Below are 24658 nucleotides of genomic sequence, written 5' to 3'. Positions count from 1 at the left end.
CACAGCTGCTTGCAATTGAGTCTAGGTGTGTGTGTGTTTGGGTAACCTATGTTATAATATGTCTTATCACATACTTACATACCAAAGAATCTCTTAGAGTTTCAAAGGGCGTGTGAGCATGGGGAATGTTTTGAGTGTGTTGGTGGAAGGTTGGTCCACTGTTGCATGCAAGTGTGATTAGAAATAACATGATAAAATATCACACTCACCACTGAACTGCTCTGAACTGCACTCACTGCAAAGATGAGTGATTAAGAGATTTTTTTTATTATGGGACATTTCACTTTTATTATGAAAAGCAGAAATATTAAAATATTATTCAGCCTGATTCTAGAAATATAGCTTGAAAGGAGCAAATGTACATGTTGTCCAAAAGTATTCAGTAATAGCTACTTTAAAGCAGTATTATGTGAAATGTGGTATTTCTTGCTCCTGGGCTCCCCCTACAGCTGATAGGTGTAATTCCTGCTTTGAGTCAGCCCTAAAGGACACGCTTTCCTGTATTTCTGGACAAGCCAAGAGACACAGAAACTTCACAGAAACTCATTAGATGGAGCACCACCATTCCAGAGATCAGAGTGCCAATGCTCTACAGCTCAATGCTTGGGGGGCTTTATATCTCTTTAGCCCATGACTGGCATTAGGCCTACTGCCAATAGATTTATGTACTATTCTATTGGCAATATTTCTCTACAGGGACTAGACAAGCTGTGTGTGTATGCATCTGCACATCTGTATCAGCAATGGGTGCAGCTTATAGTAGCTGAAGGTATTCAGTAGAAGGGGTGTCCACAAACATTTGGACATATAATGTATATATTGACTACATATAACATGGTTTTACTTGCTAACGTTTGATTTTTGTGCGTAATCCCTTTATTAATCTCCTCTTAGTTCTGTGTTCTGTGACTACAGCACTTACAGGCCTTTTCTTTCACAGCTGTTTGTTATTGCTGTGTTGGTGTAGTGTAAGGTGTAAGTCAGCAGTAAACTGAAATTAAAGTAGGTCATTCACTCTTCATCACTCACACTCAATCCACAATCAGACGTTTACAGTTATGTCTGTTGAGTCGAACTCAGAGTGTGCCCCATTAACCTTAGCTGGCACATGCACACACCCACGGCAGGAAGTACTTTGCTGAATCAGAACGTCCAGCCCAAAACCCAATGCTGTGGTCCCATAACCTTAGCCGAGTCATATCCTCCCATAGCCCCTCAAAGACTACAGAGGCTGCCGTTCCCTTAACTAAACAGATACACTACCACATCACAGGGGTCTCTCCTCCCCCTACTACACCCCCCCCCCCCCCCAGCTCTTTCTCTTTTTTAATCTGTCTTACCCTCTTTCTTGCTCTCTCTGTCTCTCTCTCTCTCCCTTTTCCTTTTCCATCTTTCCGGTTGCCTGTCTCCCTCTTTCTCACATTTTGTCTCTCTCTCTCTCTCTCTCTCTCTCTCTCTCTCTCTCTCGGCGATGAGTCTTTCCTTGTCTCTCTTTCTGTCTGTCTGGCCACATCTGCTTCTCTTTCTTTCTCTCTCCCTCCCTCTTTGACTGGCTATATCTGTCTCTTTCCCATTCTCTCTCTCTCGCTCTCTCTCTCTCTTTCTCACTGTCTGTCTTTCTATTCCTCCCTCTCTCTCTTTCTCTTTTACTTTTATCTGCCTGGCTATCTCCCTCTCTTTTTCTTTTTTTGTTGAGCTACACTATATGTCCAAATGTTTGTGGACGGACAAACTGGTGCAGTGGACCTGTGTTCTTTGGACTGACGGTGCTACATCCAATACTTTTGGGGGGAGTTGGGAATTGGGGATGATGTGAGGTGATGATCATTAAACATCACACCTATCCTCACTAATGCCCTTGTTGCTAACTGCAATCAAATCTGCAAAGCAATGCTCCAAAATCTAGTAGAAAGCCTTCCAAGGACAACAGAGACAGTGACTCCAGTAAAAACAGGATAAACTATTTTTGAATACCCTTGAAAAAAACCCCACAAAGATCAACAATCAGCAGATGTCCCAATACTTTTGTCCATATTGTGTATATCTGCCTCTGTCTTTTTCTCTATCTCTCTTTTTGTCTGTCTGGCTATAGCTGCTTCGCTCCCTCTTTGTCTCTCTCTCCCCTCCTGTTTTCCTTTCTCTTGTTTCCTGCCCCGTCCCTTTTGCACATGTGTGCTAATGGACTGCTCTCTTTCCTCACCCCCCTTCTGCACAATAAGCAACATCTGGGTCCAGTTCTGAGCAAAAACCAAAACAACATGAACAGAGGGGGCAAAAGGAGGAGGAATGGGGAGGAGAAGGATGATTACAACAGCCCAGAGGTTTTAGTCTGAAAACACAAAGAGAAAAAACACAGTTTTAAAGCTGCATCCACTGCATTTTTGCTGATTCTGAGTCTTAATATCTTTATGTGGTAACAGAAAGACCTCACGTCCACCCACTGAGCGCTATGTGAGTCTGAAAGTGTGGTTCAGTCATTAAAGGGGTTAAATCTGTTGGGGTTGTCAGTTCAGCTTCTCTTTTGCACTGAAGACATCTGAGCAGGTGTGAAAACACATTTCTTACATGTGTGTAAAGGTTTGCATGTAGGTCTGCTGAGCGTTAGGTATGTGTCGATTGGTGGGGGAAAAGTTCTGTTATATTTGTGACCCCCCTCTCCACTTCCCCCCAGCTGAAAGAAAAAGTAAACAGTGCCATAGTGCTGACACAAAGCGGTGGAGCCCAATCCCCAGTCCAGTAAAACAGACCGGAGAGAAAAAAAATAGAGAAAGAATTCCTCGATTCAGCGACTAGAGCCATAATTATGGAGAGAGGCTGCTGAAATCAGCAGGAAGACGTGGGAGAGTGTGTGTGTGTGTGTGTGTGTGTGTGTGCGTTAAGTATGTGAGACAGAGAGAAAGAGAGAAGGAGAAGTAGGCCAGACAATCACAGACAGTGATAAACCGTACATCTGAGAAGAACTGTATGTTTCTGTGATCTCTATGCAGATTAGGACTCCTCTGCACATAAACCCCAACGCTCTGAAGACTACACACATCCAGAATACTCTGTCCATGAATGAGGTTTCTCTTCAGAAAGTCATTCTAACAGTACAGTCTTTTTCCGTTTAATAATAAAAGATACTATATTACAGTTTGTTCACGATTTAGGGCTTCTAGAGTGAGGGCACTTGGCTGCACCGTGACTCTGTGTGTGCATTCGCTGATGATAAAAAACTCCACCACCACAGCAGAGTCCTAATTACTTTCTCAGGCGAGAGTCAACATGGCAGACTCTCAAAACTCTTCTTTCCTTGGAGAGCACATGAGCCCAAAACTCATCACACAGTAATGTGATCGCTCACATAACTCTTGAGCAGGGTAACAAAGTAAACTTGCAAATCCTGAGGAGAACACTTGAAGTTCTTAAAAACCACCTGTTTTTAAACTCATACAAAAAAAACCATTAGCAGTTGCAATTGTACCATACCTTTGTTGCATACCTGGTATTAATATGTGGTTTTGGTGACTGGATCACATTCTGATTTCATTCTGATGCATTGAGATCAGATTATGATCGGTGGTCAGAGACAGATCTCGTCCACATTTAACACCAGTGTAAACAGAAGCCACTTTCTGTGATCAGATACATACAGTCAAGCAAGCAGAAATACATCTGTCAAAAAAAAAAAAAAAAACATTAATATGAGTATTAATTACTGTGGATCTTGGCTTCTCTCTCTCTCTCTCTTGTGAGTATGTGTGTTCGCTCACGCTCATGCTTATTTACCAGTAGATGAGAGTAGTGTTACAGAGTTTCTCTTTAAATAGTCTCACAGTTTCAGGACTGCGAGAACCATCGGTTGCTCCACTGCAGTGTAGAACCCCCACCATTCCTCTAATCTGTTCACAGTCTCCCGGAACAGGACAATTTTGATGAAAAAGCATTGTTTACAGGAAGTAAAGCAGAAATCATGTTTGTGTTGGTGAGCCTTTTACCCAGGAAAGTAAAATCGGATCTCATCTGGTCACACTGGGGATGGATTGTAATGACAGGTGTAAACAGAATCCTTTCTGGAATAGTATCTGGATACTAAATTACTAAATGCCAGGTGTGAATAGGCCCTAAAAGTCTCAGTGAGGTTTGAGGCAAGTTACTGCTCACATTTCCAGTGTATCATATGCTGTCAAATGTAAGGAAAAGGGTCTCTTGAGTGGCGCAACCATCTAAGTGTTGCCTCTATCATGTGGAGATTGTCAATTCGATCCTTGGAGATGCCACAGCCATCCGTGCCTGAGAGTCCAAGATAGTATGGCAAGCCTTTCTCTCTCCCTTACAAAAAACAAACAGTATTATTAAAGTTCATATTATTAGGTAAAGTTTAGTAAAGTTGAAGTATATTTCTGAAGTATACTTTATGCAATAAGAATACTATTGTAAATGTAATAGTAGAATATTTGGAAGTGTACCATTTTTAGTGCTTTAGGTGTAAGAGCAGTAAACTTTAAGTACACAACTAGTTTACATCTACTTTTTGTTTTGTACTACACTTTAAACCACACTATAAGTGAACATATAAGTGGTAGGTATATGCTTCTAGCCCCCTGCTTATTTTTATTATAGCATTAGTTCAGGTGTAATGATAGTAAACTTTGAGTACACAACTATTTTACATCCATCCATCCATCTTCTCATCCACTTCTTCCTGGGACATTCACACCTAGGGGCAATTTAACATGGCCAATTCATCTACCATATGCCTTTTTTCGGGGGAGGGAGCTGGTATGTCCAGCAGACACCTGTGCAGACAGGGGGAGAACACACTAAGCAGTCAGTGGCTAAACCCACAACTGTATTTGTCTAAAGGAAATTAGATTAGATTCCATTTTTCACTGTTTAAAGGAAAGGTTCAGCATATATAATTTCATGCCTGAATGGGGAGCAAGTCCTTTACTGGAGTACCTTCCCTTAAATGGGTCACTGCACAGTGTGTGACAGAGCTGGTCCAACACATGACTCAACCTTAGACTCTCTAGTCCAAATACATTCCAGTATTAGTGGAACTAAAGGCAATGCTACTCTGACGATGTGAATAAGTAGTAGAGTAAGACGTTTACTGGACTGTGGTGTTGAATTTTGGTAGATATTTTGTATGTTCCAAAGGAAAAAAACTGAAAAGCAAGTTCGGTGTATTCAGACCATGAATGGCCGCACACACTAAGCCACTCAGAGATGACTAATCTGCTTCCTTTGTAATTCTACTGTGGGTTTTCTTTTCTTTTCTGAGAAAGTACAGGGCTGTAATGCAAACTGTGACAGATGTTCTGTAAATGATGGGCTGAGGTTTATCTTCTTTTTTAATGTTTTACCATTTACGTAATCCTGTTTACTCTAAAAACACATTCTTTTGTTTGTCTAACCTTTGGAGGTTTTAAACCTTGACATGAAAAATCTGCAATATACAATATAAATGTTGGCCTGCTGTTTGTGTAGCTCGCTCACAACCAGTGGAAAGAGTTCTTGGAGAAAAAGAGCAGATGAAGGAGGTCTTTCTCCACTCCACTGGATCCTCTGAGAGAGAGAGAGAGAGAGAGAGAGAGAGAGAGAGAGAGAGAGAAGAGAGAGAGAGAGAGAGAGAGAAGAGAGAGAGAGAGAGAGAGAGAGAGAGAGAGAGAGAGAGAGAGAGAGAGAGGGCCAGAGAGTAAAATGGCGGCTGTAAGAGGCAGAGCTGTAGGCTGGTGAAACACTGCAGCCTGCTGGATAACACACACACTTCTCAGCTGCAGATTTTTGTCTCACAATCACAGCCTGGTGGGCTATAGTACTAAACCTGTAACATTTTCCATTCGACTTGCCAAAGGCCTCATAAAAATGACTATTAAGGGCTCTGGGTATGTAATTTAACACAGGTCCCATTTCTGTCCTGAAGTCTGGCCACTGCTCTCCTCCATGCAGAGCAGCAGGTCCCACATGAACATGTACACTTCAAGAGTGGCTCATCTGGAAGAAGTGTTTGAGTGGAATGGGACAGCATCCTTTTAACACTGGGATGGTTCTAACCTGTAGATGTTTGGGACATGCATGCAAAATGCCATTCCCTGTCCTGTTGGGGTTCATGTCAAAATGTGAACCAACATGTGAATTTACAAAGGCCTTATACTTTGTTCGATACAGACAAATGTGCATCAATCAACAACATAACCAGACAAGTGAAGTTTTTTTTTCCTGCACTACTAATTCTTCCTACAGTGCATAAACCACTAGAAGAGGGCTGTGGACAGCAGTGCAGAGTGTAAAGGAAACCAGAGGAGAACCTACATCACACTGAAATCTGGTAAACGCACTGTAAAGCTGCTCTCTATGGCTAGTAGTCAGGTTTGGCTTATTCCTGTGCTACATTACATCTGTAGAAAGGAACTACAAAGATGATTCAGATGATCTTATTAGTCAGAAAAAACAGGAACGATAGTCCCATCACACTGTAACCTATCAGATTTATTTATTGAGCACTATGTAATAATATGGCAATTGGTTTAACACAAGATCAGCTTTGTTTTTCCGTCCAAATCATGTCCAACATAAATCAGATGAATCTTACGGACCTTTTTGTTACATATTCCATTACTGCAACTTTTCAGGTGGCCTATTAAAAGTCTTTCTTAGCATTAAAAGGTGAATTCATGTGTAATTAAAGGATACTCTCTAATGCGGGATAGTTACAGTTTCAAATTTGGGGAAAATCCTCATTAAAAAGGGAGGGAAAAGACTCCTTAAACTAGCTACAGAAATGGTTGACCTCCTTTTGCTCTTTTCTCTGCACTCTGCAAGCATGTGGACAGCTGAGGTCAGAGCCACACTGTTAGTAGTAAGCTACTAGTTTGGCTGTATTTATCAGTATATAGTTCTGTGGCTAGGCTAGCCGTCAGGAGTGCCACAAAGATTTCCATGACATGCTGGGTATTTTAGCAATGGAAAAAAAAAAGTAAAAAAAAAAAAATCAGCATGTGCTTATTGGTTAAAACTAGTGTTTGTGTATTGCTGCTAAAAATAACAACACAATCAATTTACAGTTATCAGCGTTTTTATTGACATTCAAACTCAGAAAGTTGGGGCTCACCCAAAAAATAAATAAAAAGACTTTCCCCATCTACCACAAAGATTAATCTCTCATCTCTCATTAGTCAACAAGTAAACAGACATCTTCGAAAACATCAGGCAGGTGGGTTTTGTCCTCGTATGCAGTGATCAGTACCTACCAAAAGTGGTCCAAGAAAGAACTAGACTCATTGATGCTATCCATGGCGGTCCCATCTCACAACTTTCAGGACTTAAAGGATCTGCTGTGAACGTCTTGGTGCACACACAGACACAGATACACACAGTGCAATAATGCACATAGAGAGTGTGTATAGTATAAGTTAATGTGTGTATATATTCAGTATTTCTAGTTTGTAAATACCTGTGTTTCTACTACTACATTTTTCCACTCACCTTCACACCCGTGTAATGTGAAAAACATTATTTGATTTTGATAAAAAAAATAAGAATTAAAAAAATTAAAAAAAAAACACTAAAGCACAAAGTTCACTTCTGGTTGTTTTTATTATTATTATTATTATTACTATTATTATTTGTTCTTTATTAACATTTTTCCTTTTGGTTTAAACATGGTAGATTTTAAATGTTCTTTCGCTCTTTCTTCCTGCTCCTTTTTTGCCTTCCATGTGTCTATCCCTTGGTCCACCTCTGCATTCAGATCCACTGCTCTCCTCTGTTTGTAACAGACACATAACAAGGTTATATTCACACTGTGACTCTGAAGGAGCTCTTTCAGCTTAAATGGATCAATTATAAGCATTAATACATCAAGCTTTTTTCTTTCTGTATTTTGTTTTTTCACTATTTTAACCCTTATTTATATAAAATGTTGGGGAGATCACATTTAAAGTGATAATCTGTTTAGAACTCCAACATCTTTCATTATGGTCTTTACTAATTAGTTTTTGAAAACATAATTTACTGCAAAAAAACATACTGCAAACTCTGCTCTCTCTTTTTGCCTCCTGACTTGTCCTTTTAATGGAGGTGCAGGCCTGCCATCTGTAAAAAAATAAATAAATAAATAAACACACAGATAAAACCATTTATGAAAAAAAAATAATAATAAATAAAATAAATAAAATAATAATAAAATATTCTGCATATGAATCAACCAGATCCAAAGCATCCAATGACTGCAGTTACTCAGCATACCCTTCATCATCTGCTCTTCTCACAAAGGATGACAAAATGACTGATTTTGAGCAGATTTGATCAGGTAATACATTGTGTTTTGGCTAGATAACGCAGACAAAATATTCCACTGCAATTACAATCCTACTGGCTGAAATGTCAGGATAATGTCAACGAATACATGCTATTTAAATACGATACACTCTACATATCAGCTCTGTCCAAAGTAATCATTTTAGTAGCTGCACTTTAAGTTGTGTGGATATTTCATGATATACTGACCCACAGAAAATGACATTAAGTGTTACCATGTTTTTCCCTGGAAAGTTACTATTTTAAAGATCAAATTCACCAGGATTATAACAGACATGTCAATATTTCTACATTACAATTACTACCTGAAAATGCTCCAAAAAAGTATACAACCCCAGGGCCATAAAGGCTCAACCAATGCACCAAACCTAAAGACACCGCCCCAACAAGGACACAACTGGCCTAAATCATGTCATAGTTCCACTGATCAGAATATAAATTTAAAGAATAGCTGTGAACTTGAAAGCCAGGTAAATCAGAGACAAAAGTTAAGGACATGCTGACATGACAGTAAAGGCTATTTTCTCACCATAAAATAAGACTTTATAGGATCATCATCATATTGAGCACTGTTGGAAGAAATAGGACCCAATCATACCACCAAAACACTACCTAGACAAACCCATCCCTCTTAACACTGCACCTTACACTGTGAGTAAGGAGACTTGTGAGGGTAGCGGAGAAAGGCTAGCATTCATTTAGAAAGAGCCGAGACCGAAAAGTAAAGTAAAGACTGCCCTTTTTTGCAATGTGGCTGAAATAAAAAAAAAATAATAATAAAGTTTGTGAGAAAGCATGAGGACTGGTTCAAAATGTGAGGTGAGATTCTGCAGTCCTTCATGGTGAAGAATGGGGTGGCAGACTCATATGGGGTATGGAGAAGCCTTTCTTAAGCATGATTGGCTATACTAAAAAATGAAAGGATGGATGGACAGTGCACAATGCGGAAAGATACTCCAAAGCAATCCGCCCAAGTCTGTTAAAATACTGAACCTTCAGCTTTTCACCTTTCAGCAAGATAATCATCCCAAACACAAGGTCAAAGTGCAGACCTCAATACAACAAAGAAACTGTGGATCTATATAAAAAGGCGGTTTTGCAAGCATTGAATAGCAATGAAGCTAGGACAAATCTGCCAGGAAATCAAAGGGGGTTCTTTCAAGTATTAGTCTAAATACTTATGTAAGCAGCATTTTCCTTTTTTGACAAATGCTACATTGTCACAAACTAAAAAAAGCAGATTATTTTGCAATAAAAAGTCATTTGTAACCCAGACTAAACTGATGGCTTTTAAAGGGATGTTTGACTGCTTGTGCAAGGTACTGTTCACATGGTGTTTGGTAGTAACAAATAATATATAGTGTGCAACCAAATGTATCTGCAATTTGATTACAGAACATTTGTCAAGAACAATAAACACCAAATACAGAGCTAATAATAATAATAATAATAATAATAATAATGAGTGATGTGTGCTTTATTAAAACACTGATATATAACTGCTATTGCTGCAGGGATTAATAAGCAACATACTGTGGCCAAAAGCTCCACTGTAGTGTACAGATCTTCGCAGGGGTAACCTCTCTGACTTACCTGCAAACGACCAGTCTGGCAAGTCTGTTAATGGACCATATTCTGATCCCGTCCAGGCCAGTCCATTTCTGCAGATACAAGACAGGTGAAGAAGTTCATTTAGATTGGGCTGCCACTGTTATCCAGAAGGACGTACACTTCTATTATGTTACACAGGTAGGTGAATATAGCATTAGCTGTCATGCACAAGGACTATTATTGTATTAGTGCTGGTATGCGCTAATCTACAACAACCAAAATTCAGTGCATTAAAACACAGTGTGTGCACCTGTGTGAGAGAGAATTAATTTATTAGCTATAATAAGTGTAAACGTGCAATTTTTATTATTAGTAGTATTGTTTAAACCATCCGTAAATCAATTTGAACATGTAATAATTTAATAATCATAATTTCCTCATGTTAAAAATAAAATGTTAGCTCACAGAATGAGTAACTAGCTATGAACTGCTGGATTGATTGAATATGAGCGAAACCACAGGAAAGACGTACTCCAGTCTCCACTTCTTCCCGGCGTGGGTCACACACGTAGATGAAAACGGGCGGACAGCATTCAGTCTTAACGCTTACATATGAAAGAAAGACAGACAGGATTAACTTCAGGGGTCAGAAAATGAATAAACACATTCACACCAGAAACCTGCAGCCATCGAGCTTCAGCCTGGCGAACACACAGCAGAGCTGGGTACCCCTGGGTCCCCCATCTAACATCACACCGACTGATCCAGGATGGATCTTAGTTCAGAGTCTGAGTCCAGATGTAATACAGCTCCAGATCATACACATATTTAAAGACTACGCGATAAAAAAGTGACCAAAACAGCCACACAACACTGTCCTCACCTGAAGCGCTGATTATCTTCAAGGGCGCTGCCATTTTAAAACATCTACGGCAAGCAGGAAGGACCAAGCGAAGGTTGATAGATACACACACACACACACACACACACACACACACACACACACACACACACACACACACCTTGTGAGTAGTACATGAATGAAACCTCCTTTCCTTCATGCTGTACTTGATTAGTCAGCACAGCTAGCTAATATTAAAGAGACGATGAGCTACAGCTCAGGACACAAGAAGGGGACTCCAGAAATCTCTCTCCCTTTTTAATGAGGATTTTCCATAGATTTGAACCTGTAACTATCCCGCATTAGAGAGTATCCTTTAATTACACATGAATTCACCTTTTAATGCTAACATAGACTTTTAATAGGCCACCTGAAAAGTTGCAGTAATGGAATATGTAACAAAAAGGTCCGTAAGATTCATCTGATTTATGTTGGACATGATTTGGACGGAAAAACAAAGCTGATCTTGTGTTAAAACCATTTGCCATATTATTACATAGTGCTCAATAAATAAATCTGATAGGTTACAGTGTGATGGGACTATCGTTCCCGTTTTTTCTGACTAATAAGATCATCTGAATCATCTTTGTAGTTCCTTTCTACAGATGGAAGAAGTGAATTCTTAAATAATATTTGCAGAACAATTACATATATAATATCAAATAATAATAATATTAATAATTAGTTGTTTATCACTCGATTTATTTATTATTATCACCCGAGACACCACAGCAACCACTTGAAACACTGTAGCAACCACCTACCAAACCCATAACAACTATATGGGATTGCACAGCAGCCACTTAGCAACCACCTGACAACACCACTGCTATCACGTGAAATACCATAGCAACCATGTAGTAAAACAGTTAAGCTGCACAGCCATTCTGCTTTTCTCTCAGGAAATGTATTATCGTCTATTTAGATTTACCTCAACTTTAATAAGATTTACACATACTTTACTCCTCCCGTCCTTAACAAAAAAAGCTGTTATTACAATTATTTATACTTTTAAATATACTTTCTTAAATACTTTCTTAAATACTTTCTTAAATACTTTTTAATATACTTTCTTAAATACTTTTTAATATACTTTTTTAAATACTTTTAAAATACTTTCTTAAATACTTTTTTAAATACTTTCTTAAATACTTTTTTAAATACTTTTTATATACTTTCTTAAATACTTTTTAATATACTTTCTTAAATACTTTTTAATATACTTTCTTAAATACTTTTTTAAATACTTTTTTATATACTTTCTTAAATACTTTTTAATATACTTTCTTAAATACTTTCTTAAATACTTTTTTAAATACTTTTTAATATACTTTCTTAAATACTTTTTAATATACTTTCTTAAATACTTTTTTATATACTTTCTTAAATACTTTTTTATATACTTTCTTAAATACTTTCTTAAATACTTTTTTAAATACTTTTTAATATACTTTCTTAAATACTTTTTAATATACTTTCTTAAATACTTTTTTATATACTTTCTTAAATACTTTTTTAAATACTTTTTAATATACTTTCTTAAATACTTTTTAAAATACTTTTTAATATACTTTCTTAAATACTTTCTTAAATACTTTTTAATATACTTTCTTAAATACTTTTTTATATACTTTCTTAAATACTTTCTTAAATACTTTTTTATATACTTTCTTAAATACTTTTTTAAATACTTTTTAATATACTTTCTTAAATACTTTTTTATATACTTTCTTAAATACTTTTTAATATACTTTCTTAAATACTTTTTTATATACTTTCTTAAATACTTTCTTAAATACTTTTTTATATACTTTCTTAAATACTTTCTTAAATACTTTTTTTAAATACTTTTTTATATACTTTCTTAAATACTTTTTAATATACTTTCTTAAATACTTTTTTATATACTTTCTTAAATACTTTTTAATATACTTTCTTAAATACTTTTTTATATACTTTCTTAAATACTTTCTTAAATACTTTTTAATATACTTTCTTAAATACTTTCTTAAATACTTTTTAATATACTTTCTTAAATACTTTCTTAAATACTTTCTTAAATACTTTTTTATATACTTTCTTAAATACTTTTTTATATACTTTCTTAAATACTTTTTTAAATACTTTTTAATATACTTTCTTAAATACTTTCTTAAATACTTTTTAATATACTTTCTTAAATACTTTTTTATATACTTTCTTAAATACTTTTTAATATACTTTCTTAAATACTTTTTTATATACTTTCTTAAATACTTTTTAATATACTTTTTTAAATACTTTTTAATATACTTTCTTAAATACTTTCTTAAATACTTTCTTAAATACTTTCTTAAATACTTTTTTATATACTTTCTTAAATACTTTTTTATATACTTTCTTAAATACTTTTTTAAATACTTTTTAATATACTTTCTTAAATACTTTCTTAAATACTTTTTAATATACTTTCTTAAATACTTTTTTATATACTTTCTTAAATACTTTTTAATATACTTTCTTAAATACTTTTTAATATACTTTTTTAAATACTTTTTAATATACTTTCTTAAATACTTTCTTAAATACTTTTTTATATAATTTCTTAAATACTTTTTAATATACTTTCTTAAATACTTTCTTAAATACTTTCTTAAATACTTTTTAATATACTTTCTTAAATACTTTCTTAAATACTTTTTAATATACTTTCTTAAATACTTTCTTAAATACTTTTTTATATAATTTCTTAAATACTTTCTTAAATACTTTTTTATATACTTTCTTAAATACTTTTTTAAATACTTTTTAATATACTTTCTTAAATACTTTCTTAAATACTTTTTTATATACTTTCTTAAATACTTTTTAATATACTTTCTTAAATACTTTCTTAAATACTTTCTTAAATACTTTTTAATATACTTTCTTAAATACTTTCTTAAATACTTTTTAATATACTTTTTAATATACTTTCTTAAATACTTTTTAATATACTTTCTTAAATACTTTCTTAAATACTTTTTAATATACTTTCTTAAATACTTTCTTAAATACTTTTTTATATACTTTCTTAAATACTTTCTTAAATACTTTCTTAAATACTTTCTTAAATACTTTTTAATATACTTTCTTAAATACTTTTTTATATACTTTCTTAAATACTTTTTAATATACTTTCTTAAATACTTTCTTAAATACTTTCTTAAATACTTTTTAATATACTTTCTTAAATACTTTTTTATATACTTTCTTAAATACTTTTTAATATACTTTCTTAAATACTTTTTAATATACTTTCTTAAATACTTTCTTAAATACTTTTTATATACTTTCTTAAATACTTTTTAATATACTTTCTTAAATACTTTCTTAAATACTTTTTTATATACTTTCTTAAATACTTTTTAATATACTTTCTTAAATACTTTCTTAAATACTTTTTTATATACTTTCTTAAATACTTTTTTATATACTTTCTTAAATACTTTCTTAAATACTTTTTTATATACTTTCTTAAATACTTTTCTCAGTTTAAATCCCACTTACTCTTCATTAATTAATCTTGGATATATATATATATATATATATATATATATATATATATATATATAGGCTCTACATTATACAAACATTGCTGTGATCACAGAGAAGTCACGCTTATGTAATGATGCACCACTAGATGGGTCTCTAGCCACAGTGCTCTCACTCACTCTGAACTGCCTACGTCATTTTCACTGATCCTCACTCGCCTTTTTAACTAATATATGCAAAAAAAAAAAAAAAAGTTTAATCATAAAATTTTGGCTCAGGACTACAACTAAACTGTGCCTGAGAGTTTGGTAAACACTTGTTCTGCACGTGATTGTGGTTCTTCGTCCGTGCATATATGTAAGATATGCAATGCCACGTGTTTTTCTGACTCTCTCTCTCTCTCTCTCTCTCTCTCTCTCTCTCTCTCTCTCTCTCTTAATAAAGGGCTCCATTAGAGCTGAGCGCGGTTTGCAGGATTTCACTCTGGAAGAGCAGAGACTTGTTTTCAGTGTGTAACCTTCCTCTCACATTCTTGCTGTGTATCTACCCGTGCAGTGCTGACTTAGCGCTGAAATATCCCCTCTGTGTGTGTGTGTGTGTGTGTGTGTTCTCCAACAAGTCCCCACTCGCTGATAACGCTCCTGTGGAGGGAGAGGCACGCCGACACACACGCGCTTCTGCTAACCGCAGGAGAAGAGACAAGAAGGGGCTTCGGGGTAGGGAAAACGACCCGGGTTAAAACTACACAACAACACCGCCTTTCTGCGAGTGCAGAGAGTGAATGTATAAAAACACGGCAGTAGCAGGTTAACTGCCACCGGAATTTATGCCACCGGTCTCTATGGAGCGCAGTCTGGCATTTCCAGAAAAAAACACTCACATTGTTACAAGCTCGAGAAAGCACACACGCGACCGAAGCACGCCGTGCCAGGGACCTTGGCGCTATCCCTCCGCGCATTCCACAGACGAGAGGCACGACCAACTAGTCCGTGCCATTCAACTAACAAGTGGACGTGTTTTCGTGTCTCTTGCGTTTTAATGCTTTACTCTGCTCGTTAAACTCGCAACCCCGGCATTAAGGCATTAGCGAAGCTGCTGCAGCTAGGTTCGCAGTCGTTTTAGCAACGAGGCTGCACCGCCGCTGGCTTTTATCTCTGAAAACTGCCCGTTTATTGACTCCGAGTTTCCGTCACTGTTCACTTAAAATAAACACGGCGGTTTTCCGTTTTTCCACATTTCCACTCATCCCGGGTCGGACTCTAAAGGCGAGGAAACATCAATGCGAGAAGTTTGGATGCGTGACGAAATTTGTGGGATTCATCCGCGCTGCCCAGAAGAAAGGCGTTCCGGTCAGGAAAAAAGAGAAAGAAGGGGGAGGCAGAAAAGTGCACGAAAGAAAGAAAGAAACGCAAAGTTAATGGATGTCGTTTAATTTTCCGACTTCAAAAGACGCTTTTACGTGGTTCTTCCTGCGAGGACGCCTGGATGAGTATGAGACGTTCATGCAGTTTATTTTTTGTAGTTCATTTCTGCTCTGCTTTAATTGGTTTACACTCCTTTTCTGGCATGATGTTCATTTTCTTTGAAACGGGACTGGAAATAGTGGGAGAGCTTTGAGGAAACGTGCGGCGTTCATTAGCCTCCTGAACTATTTTGCTTTTTGGTCGGTTTCTCTGTTTTCCTGCTTCACGCTGTGGAGTTTACTGTCTTTAACGGGACAGGACGAACACTTTATGTGAAAGCAACGAAAAAGGCGTTATTCTCCTTTCCACCTTCTTCTGGAGCCGCTAGCTGAGGCAGGGCTTAGGCTAGTTGGGGGAAACCTGCTTGCCTCACGAAAGACGTGAGGAGCTTAACTACTCTGGACTCTTACTTTACAAAAAAAACAAAAGTTGTTTGACTGTATTGTATGTGCCAGCAACTGCTCTCCGGGAAAATACTCTGAAACAAAAGCACTGAGTGGCATTTACAAGACTCCTTTTTTTCAGCTGCCTCCAGTAAAAGGCAGAAGGATCAACACCAGTCTTCAGTAATGTGAACGGACCGTTTAATCCAGCTGTGTGTCTATTTTTGTATGGACTGATGAGATTTACAGGCTCCGAAACCCTGGACGTGGTTTGTAAATGACTGTTTTTTGGTGTGTGTAATCTTGTACGAGTAGCTGCTGAGGACCTTTTTAGTGTACTAACAGATGGATGGACAGGTTTCTCCTCACACATGCATGCTCCCCAGCCCAGATTCCCAACCTGGAAACGTTCAGGATTCATCCAGCGCCTTTTCAAGTTTGAAGAGTGCGAAATGTAGCCTGCAGAACATGCCATAACACTTTTTAATTTATCTCTATTTGTATGTGATCTATTTATTATCTGAAGACACCAGACAGGTCTGTGTTTTTTAGACTCTTATGGGGTTTTATTTTCTTAATCACGGTTCTCATTGTCATTTCACCTGCTGTAGATTTGGAAAGTAGACTTGAGTTTGTATCACACTGTATTTATGGTACTGTATTTAAGCTGTAGTCCTTCAGGATATTTTAGAGAGGGTCTTTGTTACTTTGATATTTGTACAGGGTGTCTTGTAGGGTCCTACGTTAAGCGATGGACCGGATTGGCACCAAGCTGAAGCAGAAGTTTAAGCTGCCTGACTCTGGTAGTGTCAAGTTTAATAAGAAGAAAAATGAACTTGCCAACACCAATAACAACAGTAACAGTAACCCTGCCAGTAGTGGAACACCAGTTGTGGCTCACTTGAGCCCATCAAACAACCCGCCGCCTCCCAGTCCAGCGTCATTCAGCTCGGTGGAGGCGTGTGGGTCCACCCTGAGCGGAAGGCCTAGCAAGGTGGTCAACTCTCAGAGAGTGTCGCCTTGCGTTGCCTCTGCTGCTTCGGCTCCAGTGCCTGAGGAATTGGGGCCTTCGGTCGCCCCTGTGCGGCGCAGGTCGCCACAGCAACGGGCATCCTGTTACCTACCTGAGTCCGAGGTGAGACGTGGAGAGTTGCCCCAAGGCGAGCATGCTGACCCTCAAGGGGCATACAGCCCGAATTCTCGGGCTGCCCTGAATCAGCGACGCTACTCCCTGGAGCTTCAGCAGCTGGTTCGGAGGCAGCAGCTCCTCTCTCAGCCTCCACTGTCCTCCATGCCCCCTCCTTACCCCACCCATGGCCCGGTGGCCCGCTCCGGCTCCGCGGAACCCAGCTTCCTTCCTGAGCCAGAGCGCCACAAGCGCCTCTCTTTGCAGGAGGCCTTGTTCTACAAGCGTTGGAGCTCTGGAGGAGAGCCCTGGGACAGTGGCAGGCCAGCCTCATTGTCCCACCCTCCGCAGAGGACCCACGACAGCCCAGGGGGTGGCTACATCTTCCCTCCAGGCCCCACGCTGAGCCCCTGCTCATCCTTCAGCCTGCAGGAGTCTGTGTTGGCCAGCCCGCGCTCCAGCTTTGCTAGCAGCACGGCCAGCGGAGGTGGAGGAGGTGGCAGCGGGAGTCCAATGGGAAGCCCTTGCAGCAGCAACCGGACCAGTGGCATCAGCTTAGGCTACGACACCCGGCATGCTACGCCTGGCCCTGCTGCCCAACAGCTGCAGTTTTCTTCCACGCAACTAGGGGGCACCACCTCCGGACCGGTGTATTCAGCCTCCAATCTCGGGAAAGCTGGAGTGCCTCCAATGGAGGTGTGGACCGACTATCTGGAGAGAGGCTTTCAAGATGGGCGCCACTCATACCCACCAGCAGTCAGCGTCCCGGCGACAGCAGGCAACAGAGCGGAGCCTGAGTGGTGGAGTGGCACGGAGCAACGAGGGGAAAGAGCAGGCGAGCGGATGCGCCACTCGGACCTGCCAGGCACTCACTACCAGCAGGAGCTGACCAGGCTCTTGCTGAGGGACATGGCACTGGAGGGAGAGGAGCTTTTAGGAGGTCTGACCCTGAAAGAGCAGCCAGTATCCACATCTGCACCTCCTTTGGCCCCTGGCGTACTAGCAGGGAAACCCCAGCCAGAGGAGCACCCGGCAGTGAGGGAGCCGCCACCATCAGCCTTGGATCGGCAAGAGTTCTTTGGTGAGAAATGTAGAATAAGTTCAGCCCCCTTCCCTTCACCCCTTTACAACCTTCTGACATGTCCAAGTTTAGTTATGACTAGTATAGGTTAAAGGTGTGAGTGCACAAGACACTCCAGTCTATGAAAATCCTAGACGGGCCTGCAGTGACTTGCACAGGCCTCCACAGTGATAGGTAGCCGAAAAAATTACCGCCAGTGTCAAGGCAGGTCTAAACCGCAAAACTGAGTCAGTCCCAACAAAGATCACAGTCTAGAGCAAAACAGCGAAGAGCAAACAGACATTATGGCTGTACCCCTCCACCCAGGCCTCCTAACCAGCCACCATACCTCACTCATATGCTTGTGAGCAAATATACTGCTCCTCCGCCCAAGGCTACACACAGGCATTTCTGAATAGACTACACACAGGCAAAAAATATCTCCTCCGACCGCATATAATGACTATGCATGCCCATAAATTACAGGCTGCATGTTCCTTGGGTCATACCAGAGAGCGCTAGGGAGAGGTACAGTAGATTGGGCAGGGGTGTGTGTGTGTGTGTGTGTGTGTGTGTGTGTGTGTGTGTGTGTGTGTGTGTGTGTGTGTGTGTGTGTGTTCGCACACAATACATGCAGTAGCATGCACAGGCGTGTGTTCCTGCAGTTCAGGTATTTGAGTCCTGAGGGAAGGCTCTCTCACACTATCGAAAGGGTGTGTGTCTGTATGCAGTGCCTTGCTATTGTTGTGACAAATAATCCCCCTCGTCTTTTACTGCCCGGGCAAATTCAGACGTTGAGTGTTTGTGTGTTCTGATCAGGCTTTAGATGAGATTCCTCTAAGTTAGCAATCCGCCTGTTAGTAGGTTACCTAACGGAAGGACTGTAGAGCTTGGATCAAACCTTGTTTGTTGAGCTGTGTTTAAACGCTAAACAAACATGCTGGTCATTACTCAGCCCAAAGAATGCATGACTCACGTCCCCACAGAAACGTATAAGGACCCTGGCAGGACTGTGTTGTGTTGAGGGTTCCATTGTCTGACTGATGCCGTTCCAATTTAGATAAGTGTACAAGTATGATTGTGGCTAAAATAACTTTAAAGCATGCATTCATCTTCGTTATCTTTGATGGAACATATTCAAAGAACAGTGTATAGAGCTGGGCAGAATGACGATATTTATCATTATTGTGATTAATTACGGCCTAATATGTTCCAGTATGTGTTTCTTTACCTCTAAAACACTTCATTACGTAGAGCATAATTAATCATGGATAATTGGGTTTAGAGCTGTATCACAGTGATCGGTTCTCATATGACCTGTGTGTGTGTGGTGAATAACACTTGTTTATGCTGTTTCAGGAACATGTGTGAAGTGTGGCAAAGGGGTATATGGGGCAGATAATGCTTGCCAGGCTCTGGACAGTCTCTATCACACACGCTGTTTCACCTGTGTGTCCTGTGGTAAGTAAACTTCCATCACGTCACAAAGTATCTACAAATAATTCCACGTGTTCCGCTTTTTGGGCGGATCAGAGTTCTCGACATGCATTATCCAATGCTTTTTTTTCTTTCTTTTTTTTTCCCACAAACTTGCCATTTTTCATTAGCAATTTTGCAGAATGCTGATACAACCGCTGGAAAATCCTGTATTCTTTCTTGACAGCAATGCAATTACAATGAGATGAAACACGCTACATTCAACTTCATCCAAAACTATGAAACTTTGATTGTCAAGGTTGATCGTCAAAGCTAGTAAAACTGAATGAGGTTAACAACAGTAAATTCTGGTTCAACAAATGAAATCTGTTAAAAAAAAATTCTTTGGGACCTTCTTTGGGATTGTTTTTCTTTTTCTGTATTTGAGCATAAAATCAAATAAAGAACCAGTGTTTTTGTTTTTCGGTGTCAGATTCGTAACATAGCTGATTAGCAGCTAACTTTTTTTTCTTCTTCTTGATGCACAGATGCAGAAAGTGGTTATATTTGGCTCCTGATTTAAGGTTGCCCAGGAAAATCTTAAATATGGGTCATATTTATTGACTTTGCTTTCATGTGTTCAGTGGAGAGGAAACCATTGAAGATCTACCGCTCCACAATGATGATTGGTTCTCTCTCTCTCTCTCTCTCTCTCTCTCTCTCTCTCTCTCTCTCTCTCTCTCTCTCTCTCTCTCTCTCTCTCTCTCTCTCTCTCTCTCTCTCTCTCTCTCTCTCTCTCTCTCTCTCTCTCTCTCTCTCTCTCTCTCTCTCTCAGGTCGCACATTAAGAAACAAAGACTTCTACAACGTCAGTGGATCAGTGTACTGTAAAGAGGACTACATGGTAAGGGAGACCAGAATTAAAGATCATACTCTTTGGTATTGAGCTGGACCATGTGTTGGTGTGCCAAAGTGGGGGGAAAAAAAGTGGTCATGGAACCATTTGGTAGGTTACTCACTGTTTCCCTTCTGCTCTTTTTTTTCCTCATTCCTTCCCCATTTTTTCTTTTTTTCTTTTTATCCCGCTTTCCTCTTGTCCACCACTAGTTTTCAGGGTTCCAGGCAGCTGCTGAGAAATGCAGTGTGTGTGGTCATCTGATCCTGGAGCAGGTATTCTTACTGTCTTACAACTCAGCCTTGGCTTAAGGGACAAGTATTAAAGTTAAATTACAGTTTAAAACAGTTTATTATAATAGTATAATTGGTGTAGTCCTCATGTGGATGGTGATTATTTACATAGTACTTTTTGTTTGCTTTACAGAGGAAAAATTGCTAAATATTGGGGTTCATGTCATTTAAAAAAAAACAAAAAAACAAAAAAAAAAAACACCTCACATGCTAGTCTAAAAAATGTGTGTGTGTGTGTGTGTCAGATTCTGCAGGCCTTGGGAAACTCGTATCATCCAGGTTGTTTCCGCTGTACAGTCTGCTCGAAGACCCTGGATGGCGTGCCTTTCACAGTGGACTACCTCAATCATGTCTACTGCGTCTCAGACTACAACAGGTCAGTGCAAGAACATGACTGATTATAGGTTCTTAATGCTGTTGTTTGTAACTGCATTTAATAAACCAATGACCTCTCTACAAACAATAGCCTGCTTGCATCTCTTGAGTAAATGGCAACATTGTGATAATGACTGACTAGGACTGTGTATTGGCAAGAACTTGGTGTTATGATGTGCTTTATGTCACGATACAGGGGTTACAATTCAGTGATGTGTAATACTGTAAGCAAGGCAATTTTGTTTTTTGTTTGCAATATTGTTTTTAAATCAAATTTTAGGAAAACTGTTATCGTATCAAAACACCATTAATATTCATAAAATTTGAGAAAATGTTTTTTTTTTAACCCGATCAGAACCGCGGGATCAGCTCTTGTACAACACTTTTATTGAGCTGCTGGGGTTTAAACACAACATCAAATGGACCACTGTCTGCTACCAATGTTTACATGGAAACTATTTAATCAATACTGTGTTTTGAGAATTGATACAGTATTGCAAAACACAATATTGTGATGGTTCAATATCTCTCTTTTTTTTTTTTTTTTTTTCTTACACCCCTAATTAGCAATGTGTTGCACACTGAGGTATGGGCAAAGAAATTAGACGTAGACGCAGTGTTTCTGAAAGGACTAATGACTGTTTTGAACCCCTTATTGATCATTTTAATTGACTAAGAAATTGATTGGTAAAACAGTGTTTTTGTTTTTTTTTACATTTTCTGTGTAAGAATATGCCAAGCATCTAAAATGTCAGTCCTTGTTGAACTTTATTTAAAACACTGTTAATGACCTAAATGGTCAACAATACGTTCTGTTATTGACTTGATGTATCCATGTACTGGGTATCCATGTAGCGGTAGATATTCCCATTTAAACAAGCACCCCAAACAGGAGAATCTGGAAAACGTTATTGCTAGTTCAGCTCAAAGTCTGGAAAACAGGCTATTCTGTGCAAAAAAACAACCCCAAAAAAGCCCCACAATGGTATTAAAAAAAGCCCTTTCATTGACTTTACATAATTGTCATGCCAGTCCAATGCCATCTTTACAACAAATCCAATACCTTTTGTTGTCATGGAAAAAAAAGTGCTTGGTTTGAAATTTGAGTTTTTCTTTTTTGGATTGGATATCAGTCTTTCTGATGTCTCTGGTAATGTCATTTTGTGTTTCAGGACATTTGCTCCTAAATGTGCTGCCTGTTTACAACCCATTTTACCTACTGAGGTAAGTGACCTCCAGTTCAGCTCGAGACTGGTTGCTCATGGCAACAGGACTCATGGTTTGGTTGAGGCAAAGACTCGTTTCTTGTTCTCATGTTCAGGAATATTCCAGAGCACTGGTTCCCAAACCGGTCCTCTGGGCCCCACAGATGGTCCAGATTTTTTTTTTCTCAAACTGCGCTCGCAACAGAAGAATGTGGACTGTCCGAGGGTCCCAGAGGAGTTGTTTGAGAACCACTGTTCTAGTGCAGCAGTTTCCAGTCCCAGTCTTTTAAGATCCCATGGAGTGCATGTTTTGTTTGCCCTACGTTAACCCCTTAAAGCCTGTGCGTTGGCTCACACTTCAGTTCTTAACTACATTAACTACTTGCCTCCACAATATGCAACAGTTTCACATACATTACCCAGTGGGTTCTCCATGTTCTGAAATAAAGGTTTACTGAAGAACTCTGTATGGTTTCTGCTAGGATTCAGTGTGTTAACTCATCTGATTACTTTTACCCGGTTTCCAGTGATTACATTGCTGTATAGAAGCAGCTCTTAATTCCAGCCTAACTTAAGAGTTTCCTATTTTCCACAGACTAGCTTTGTCTCGTCAGCATGGTAACAAACCCGGGTAAATCAGTTTTGACAATGTTGTGTCTTGTGTTCCAGGGCAGTGAGGAGATTCTCAGGGTGGTGTCCATGAACAAAGACTATCACTTTGAGTGCTATCACTGTGAGGTAAGCCATCTGCTAACACACTGTGTGTGTGTGTGTGTGTGTGTGTGTGTGTGTGTGTGTGTGTGTGTGTGTGTGTGTGTGTGTGTGTGTGTGTGTGTGTGTGTGTGTGTGTGTAAGGCTCTGCTTTTTTCCTCTGCTTCATAAGATAGACAAGTTGTAAAATATTCTCATTATGGGAATTGGAGTAATTGGTCAATTAGAGAGCCTATGTTGTAAATACATACTTGTTTAATTGAGTAATTATAATGGATCTAATGTTGTGTTTACAGTAATGCAGGCTTCTGTTGTGGCTAAAGTGCTGGACCAGTGCAGTGATTGTTGCGCTGTATTTTCTAGACCATTGTATATCAGTTTGTTCCCTCCACACAGTCTGAGTCTTTACCTTTATTATTCTATTCCATTACTAAGTAACAACAATGATCACGACATGTCAGTGAAACCTCTTCTTTACTTTGTAAAACTGCATGTATGACTAAGCCACGGTAGGGAAGGTAGCGCACTCCCTCTCGTGTTACACTGGCTTCAGTTAATAACGTTTACTGCGACTGTGGAGAGGAGACACAGAAAAATATATGAAACCAAGCCGGGATCGCCGTATGTTATTAATATAGAAATATTCATTTGAATAGTCATTTTCTCCCCTGATTTAATCATTTTTCCCATTCATGTAGGAGTGCGGGAAGCAGCTGTCTGATAAGCCCGGCTCGCAGTGCTTCCCTCTGGACTCCCACCTCCTCTGCCACTCCTGCCACATGAGCAGAGTGTGTGCCACCCACAACCTCCCCCAACACAACAAACACTGAGAAGGGAGGGAGCTTTCCTGCTGGACCAACATGCCCTGCTTTTTACTGACATATGCATATTTGCAACCAAGGTTATACGTTTCTGTCTTGTAAAGCCCTTTCAGTGTCTCTATCTTTTGTTTTGATCTTTCTCTTTCTTTCCCACACCTCACACACGTCCTAAAAAAGATTACAGATTCTTACACTGAAAAAAGAAGAGATTTCATAGACAGGTTTTTTTTTGTTCTCTTCAAACTTGAGGTCATACATTTCAAGTGCATAGCCTGCAGCTACAGGGACCTTGCCTCCCCCTTGTGGTCAGAAAGTGCACCGACACAAGCCTGCTGACAACATTTCTGTGCAACTGTTCTGAGTTGATGATCACTGTCAACATTACTAAGTTATTAGGGAGTATGAAACGCCACGCTGAGCTACTGTTTATATTCTCACGTCTGCTGTAGAAAAGAAAATACAAGGGATTTTTTTGCTTAACTATAAAAAAATATTTAATATCACTAGCAAAGATTTTGCACTTAAATGAACATGTTTACCTTTTAAGAGATTTTTTTAAAGAAAATGTTTCTGCAAAAGAGTAAAAACATTCCTGTATCTTGTCTTTATTAATAAACTTCTTTCTGTCTGTATTTTAGAGTT

At 38.7% G+C, this 24658-nt stretch overlaps 2 protein-coding genes across 2 annotated transcripts; one reads left to right on the top strand and one right to left on the bottom strand.

The window, feature by feature from the left end:
• Window positions 1–7562: 7562 nt before the first annotated feature.
• On the bottom strand, window positions 7563–15168 carry mrpl52 (mitochondrial ribosomal protein L52). The gene is made up of 6 exons (XM_072688800.1): window positions 15150–15168; window positions 10739–10782; window positions 10388–10460; window positions 9898–9965; window positions 8015–8079; window positions 7563–7750 (listed from the first exon to the last, which is right to left on the bottom strand). Exons 2-6 carry the CDS (start codon window positions 10770–10772, stop codon window positions 7607–7609), a joined length of 384 nt encoding a protein of 127 aa, XP_072544901.1. The 5' UTR covers window positions 10773–10782; window positions 15150–15168; the 3' UTR covers window positions 7563–7606.
• Window positions 15169–15644: 476 nt separating this feature from the next.
• ajuba (ajuba LIM protein) lies at window positions 15645–24605 on the top strand. The gene is made up of 8 exons (XM_072687494.1): window positions 15645–18322; window positions 19661–19762; window positions 20553–20620; window positions 20824–20886; window positions 21150–21280; window positions 22452–22503; window positions 23154–23222; window positions 23894–24605. Exons 1-8 carry the CDS (start codon window positions 16867–16869, stop codon window positions 24023–24025), a joined length of 2073 nt encoding a protein of 690 aa, XP_072543595.1. The 5' UTR covers window positions 15645–16866; the 3' UTR covers window positions 24026–24605.
• The last annotated feature ends 53 nt before the right edge of the window (window positions 24606–24658 follow it).

This window comes from Salminus brasiliensis, chromosome 9 (assembly GCF_030463535.1).
Source record: "Salminus brasiliensis chromosome 9, fSalBra1.hap2, whole genome shotgun sequence".
Classification (NCBI taxonomy): Eukaryota; Metazoa; Chordata; class Actinopteri; order Characiformes; family Bryconidae; genus Salminus; species Salminus brasiliensis.
The sequence above is the reverse complement of the archived record's forward strand: the minus strand, read 5'-3'. Positions and strand labels throughout refer to the sequence as shown.